This window comes from Aspergillus thermomutatus (genome assembly GCF_002237265.1).
Source record: "Aspergillus thermomutatus strain HMR AF 39 chromosome Unknown NODE_533, whole genome shotgun sequence".
Taxonomy (NCBI): Eukaryota; Fungi; Ascomycota; class Eurotiomycetes; order Eurotiales; family Aspergillaceae; genus Aspergillus; species Aspergillus thermomutatus.
The window spans coordinates 247-5,665 of record NW_020798583.1 but is presented as its reverse complement, the minus strand read 5'-3'; the positions used below and the strand labels follow the sequence as shown (position 1 = coordinate 5,665).

The 5,419-nt window shown below is 47.6% G+C and overlaps 3 protein-coding genes across 3 annotated transcripts; 2 read left to right on the top strand and 1 right to left on the bottom strand.

The window, feature by feature from the left end:
* Nucleotides 1-1,383: 1,383 nt before the first annotated feature.
* Nucleotides 1,384-1,956, bottom strand: CDV56_100772 (uncharacterized protein; the record flags this gene model as incomplete). Its single annotated transcript, XM_026754391.1, has 3 exons — nt 1,384-1,498; nt 1,547-1,773; nt 1,819-1,956. The coding sequence occupies 3 exons, from the start codon at nt 1,954-1,956 to the stop codon at nt 1,384-1,386; spliced, it is 480 nt and encodes a 159-aa protein (XP_026609471.1).
* A 201-nt stretch (nt 1,957-2,157) lies between these two features.
* CDV56_100636 (uncharacterized protein) lies at nt 2,158-2,687 on the top strand (the record flags this gene model as incomplete). Its single annotated transcript, XM_026754255.1, has 3 exons — nt 2,158-2,353; nt 2,406-2,598; nt 2,648-2,687. The coding sequence occupies 3 exons, from the start codon at nt 2,158-2,160 to the stop codon at nt 2,685-2,687; spliced, it is 429 nt and encodes a 142-aa protein (XP_026609470.1).
* Nucleotides 2,688-4,428: 1,741 nt separating this feature from the next.
* On the top strand, nt 4,429-5,193 carry CDV56_100147 (uncharacterized protein; the record flags this gene model as incomplete). The annotated part of the gene is made up of 1 exon (XM_026753766.1): nt 4,429-5,193. The coding sequence occupies one exon, from the start codon at nt 4,429-4,431 to the stop codon at nt 5,191-5,193; it is 765 nt and encodes a 254-aa protein (XP_026609469.1).
* Between the last annotated feature and the right edge of the window lie 226 nt (nt 5,194-5,419).

The window sequence follows — 5,419 nt, the reverse complement described above, 5'->3', positions numbered from 1 at the left end:
ACCCCGTTTCTCCCTCGCACACCCCTCTTCGTGTTCGGCCGCTGCGGCCCCAGTTAGAACCTCTTAGCGATTTCTTACCGTCCAAACCTAGGTTATAGGTTGAATCGGCTTCTAGCCCGTGACACTAAGTTGGGTTTGATACATGTTTTAGTTGGGTTACCCGGAACACCTGCCTAGGTCTAGGTCAGTAGCTTACAGGTAGGTAGGTGGTGATGGTCAACCGTCACAGAAATAAGATAGATACGGATATGAAACCCTAGACTGACAAGTACAAAGTCCGGACGCCTTTTTGGCCTGGTGGCTTATATTTCTATATGATTAGGGATCAAGTCATTCAGTGAGGCACTCATTACTGCGCAGGCAAAACTCCCCCTCATCTGGTGGTGGAGGATTCCAGCCATTCGTCGGAGGCCGTCTCTATTCTTGTAAGGACTACTGGACTAGACTTGCATTTATGGAGTAGTTCATGTCAGTTTTAGACTCCAAAACTGTCATATAGGTTGAGTCAGCTTCTTGCCCGTGAGAACTATAACTGTTAACTAATGCTATTATCCAAGGCAAGAAAGCCATCACTATTATCTTAGTCCAGATGTGAGGGGAGCAGACGCCAGAAGTCCAGTTTCTAGATTTAGTTGAAGCTTAAGCCTCCTAGCTGAGTCCACTCTTGATTTATGAAGAGAAAAAAGAAGACAGAAACAAAAACAAGATCAAATACATACAACAGCGGGGATTCGCTGGTGGTCACCCACCCAACTACTAACCGGCCGGCGTGTGGCTTAAGTACGGCTGAGCGGACGGGAAGCCCTGTTCTCCACACCCTATGGTCGTATGTGCTAGGAGCAAGTAAAAATAAGAGCTATATATGACGATTTTCGGAAAGAATAAAGATAGTTCCTGGCGTTGGTGATTCACTCTAGTATACTGATGTATATGCCTGATCCTAGAGATGGTAATATTGAGGCATGGCATTCATTTTCTGTGAGAAAGCTGGCTGGAACTATAGGCTAAGAAGACCGATATTATTGATATATAACCCCACTAGGTCAAAAAGGCGTCCGGACGAAGTACTCGTCAGTCTAGGGTTTCACTTCCATAATCACAGTGGTATATTATTCTAACAAATATTACCGTGAGATGCCAGGAGAATCCTTACACCTATCCCCTCTCTGTGACGGTTTGGCCTGAAGCATCCTGTTTAGGTCTTCCTCTTAAGGCCGTAGAAAGGCAGACCGAGAAATCCATTCTGACCCGGCCTGGATTTGACCCTTAGAAAAGAATCTCATGATATTCGGGATATGACTCTTTGGCAGGGTAACGACTAGTCTATCCAAAGCATATATTCTCGCACCCCTGCAAGTCCATCAGACGGGGCTACTCGACCTCCTATGAATCATAACTATCCTCCAGCTCAACTCTTGATCGAGGCCTGCTCACCTCCAGGTCCGAACGACCACGTCGTGACAGCCCGCAGAGAAACATCGACAAGACTCTCTCACATCTGTTGAAGTTAACAGTTTTCAAAGAAGATGGTCCAGTGGCAACATACATGATTGCAATATTTAGATCAAAGAGTACCAGATCAATCTTTTCCCAGCCATGCAGGTGGGGGTTCGGGTCGTCCGCATAGTTGTAGTCGCTTAGCGCAATCACTGGGATACTGATCCCTGATAGAATACAGGCCACAATATCTAGGAAGATCACTGTTGGCAAATACGATGGTTTTCGAAACAATAGAGTCATTGCCACGACGTCGGCGATGATTGCCAGGGAGGCCTGTATCTGTTAGATAACCCCTGATATATTGACTCCCACACGTACTGCGGCGAAAACCGTCCGATAGATCTTGTTTGGATCCACCGGCCCCCATCTAGCAGCAGTGTATCCGGCCAGAGCCAGGTAGGCAATGGAACAGAGAAACAGGGGCACACGGCCGACAAGATGAATCCATGTGATCATATTAGTTGTAGTGCGGGCATGCCAATGGAAATGGCATGCAGCAGAAATTGTAGCGAAGTACGGAGTAGAGGTTGGGAATTATATCATGAAAGAAGATGAGCACCGCTATGGAGGACTACTGACTCAAGATATGTACATATAGCCTGGAACTGGCTTTAGTTCAGTCGAGGACTGTGTAGGCTGTGCTTAGCGCCGGCCACGATGTCACCCAATCTCCTCCGTATTATATTAGACAGGGATGTCTCCCTCGGTTACTCCTTTACCACTCCACAAAAGAGTCCTCTTGTTGGCGCCAGTAATGGTCTGCCGAAGAGTCCGTTCTTCGAGAGGGCGAAGCCGCAGTATGAGGATCTGGATGCTTCGGCTTTCATTCACGTCAAGGATCCCGGTTGCAAAGGTAAAGTGACAGCTCTGTATAGCTCTTTTTGAGTGCGTGCTAATCCGTCTAGGCGACGGTTCCACCGACGACACAGCTGCTTTCCAGGCTGTCCTAGACGCCTACGGCAATTCGGGATCGGTCATTTTCGTAGACTCGGGCACGTACATTCTGACGGATACCGTGACCGTAGCCCCTGGTACCCGCATCGTGGGTGAAGCATGGCCTCAGCTGGCTGCCTCCGGAGCCAAATTCTCTAACCCCAAGTATGTATCGATCTGAGATGAGGAATGTAAATTTCTGACATGATGCTAGGTACCCATGTGCGATGTTTAAGGTGGCAGCAAGGGCTTAGTTGGCTTAATTAAGATACAGGATCTCCTTTTCATGACTAAATGGGTGACTGCGGGAGTGATCCTTATTGAGTGGAACCTGCTGGCTGATAAGCAAGGATCTGCAGGAATGTAGGGTACGTATATTCGTGTGGATGGCTGGCTCCTAGTGTTCTGGCTAACAAAGTCAGACTGTCACACGCGCTTGGGCAGCGCCACCGGCACTGGACTGACACCGTCGGAATGTCCCCCTTCCACATCTGGAACCGATAGTGGATGTTCTGCGGGGAGTCTGATGATGCATATCACTCGGAGTGAAAGCGCATACCTAGAGAACGTGTGGCTATGGGTTGCAGACCATATGACAGAGTGAGTTTGACTGGCCGGCGAGCTGTAAGTGTACTGACACAGTGACTACAATCCTGACTGGACAGATGACGGTAACAGCATGGTACGGACAGAGGAAAATCATCTAATACTTGACTGACATTCCCACAGGTTCAGAACTCCGTCTACAATGCCCGAGGCTTCCTCAATGGAAGGACAGGCAAACTAGGTGTACGGCACAGCATCAGAGCACTCGGTATACTATCAATACAACATCAACAACGCCAAATATCTGTTCGCGGGCATGATTCAAACTGAGTCCCCGTATTATCAACCCACTCCTGCGCCGCCAGCTCCCTTTGCCAACGCCGTTGGTGTGTTTTCTGGCGATCCGATCTTCAGCTGCAAGGCTGGAGAGGCAGGATGCGATGAGTCGTGGGCAGTGATGATTCGGAATTCAGAAGACGTCTTCATCGCTGGCGCTGGCTTATATTCTTGGTTTTCCACATATTCTCAACAATGCGGTATGGCTTCTGAGGACTTTCAAAAAAAATTCAATACTGACAGTATTAGTGGATTCTTCTGACTGCCAAAAAACGCTGGTCTACATGGATACCAACAAGGATGTTACTATCCATACCCTGATCACGATTGGAGCAACGAATATGCTAACTTCGGATGGGAAAATGTATATCTCAGAACACATGCTGTACCCTCGGCCGCCCTAACTCCTATACAATCCGGGATGACCAGAAGACGCTGGAGGTGATCAGGGAAAATCCCGATAAGTTGGATCCCTTATTCAACATCCTACCCCTGTAGTAAAGGGACAAAAATGTATGCGTGTCACTTATCATTTTATTTATAAAATAGGCAAGCGACTTGTGTGTACATAACATGGAAGATTATGCGACGCTGAATCGGGATATTGGATGTATTGATTGTATTGTTCTGGTAATACAGACCCATAGCGAAAGTGGCTGCAGAGGAGTTGCATCTCAGGTAGGGTACATCCTTGCTTTTCGAAGTAAAGTAAGTTGACTTAAAAACTCGACGACCGCCAACAATTGGCCTGTGTTTACCTTCTCTACCAACTCTGACCCTGAAGACCATTGACCACTCTATAGATGGGTTTTTCATTAAAAAAAGGTCTTTGCTCTTTAGTAGCAGTATGGTCTTCGATCCATGCCAACCTTAGCAAAGCAGAAAGGGTAACGTACACCGGTATCAATCTCATCATCGCTTTCCTGGTTGCGATCTGACTTCTACAAGTATCAGCATCCAATGTGAGTCGCGGCTTTCTCTGCGTTGCACAAACCGTGGAAGAAGTTTCACCGTCCTGTCCTGACGCCCGGGCGGTATTGAAGTCTCAGTGGTAATGCTACAGTGTCCATACCTACTCCAATCGTACCGCCCACAGGACCCCTCAGCCTGCCCATGGAAGACATCTTCAGAGCATCTTATAACGAGATCGAATACCTGAAAGCATACTTCGGTCACATACAAAGTCCACACATCCAACAGAGCTTCGAGGCTGAGATACTGCACCCGATCGAAGAATTCCAGATCCTTGTAACGAAGGAATACACCTTGTTATTCAAAGATGCATTTCCTCATCGGATCAACGAGGCTGCTGGGCTTCCAGAGCCGCAGCGCAGACGGGCCCGCAACGGGGTGATCCGGCTCCTTCGGAAGCTTGACATGCTGAATTGGAACATCACCGCGTGGGCCCACCGCAATGCTATGATTGATCTACAGCAGACGGACACCCGCGAGAAGATCTTGATGCAAGGCGAGGGGATCTGGGCTCGACGGTTCAGGAGCATTAAGGCGGAGATCGATGCCGTGTTGGAACAGTTCTCATACCGTGGACATCCACTTCAATATGTGGGAAGTCTGAAGCACGGGATCCGAGGATCCCATAAGGGCAAATCGGCCATCAATATCGACGACTTCGATGTCGACCTCTTTGTGGCACATGCAGAGGAGTGGCACAGACACCTGCCAGCGATACAGGAAAAATTCCCGCAGCATTTCAGCAATGGAAAAATATACCCCTTAGGAACCCATATGCATGAGTTACAGAACCTCAGCCATGCGGTGGGCTACGCATTGGCTGCGAATCTTAGGGGCAAGGTCAAAAACTCATGGAGATTTATTGGGCATACGGAGATCGTGCTTCGCGAAATAGACAAATATTAGTCAATGCGAGTGCCTCATAGTGATATGGATTTTGTAGTGTTGCCCTTTAGGCCTTTCTCATGAAGGGAAGTGTTGAGGGGTTCCTGTATGTACCTCTAGATGCTTGGAATTAATACTATATAATGGGTAGCTTTAATATAGATACTATACTAGTAGGTAGTTTCTTTTGATTTAACCTAAGATCTCAGGGGAGTAAGTATATCCCTTAATAATAAAGAATTTAATA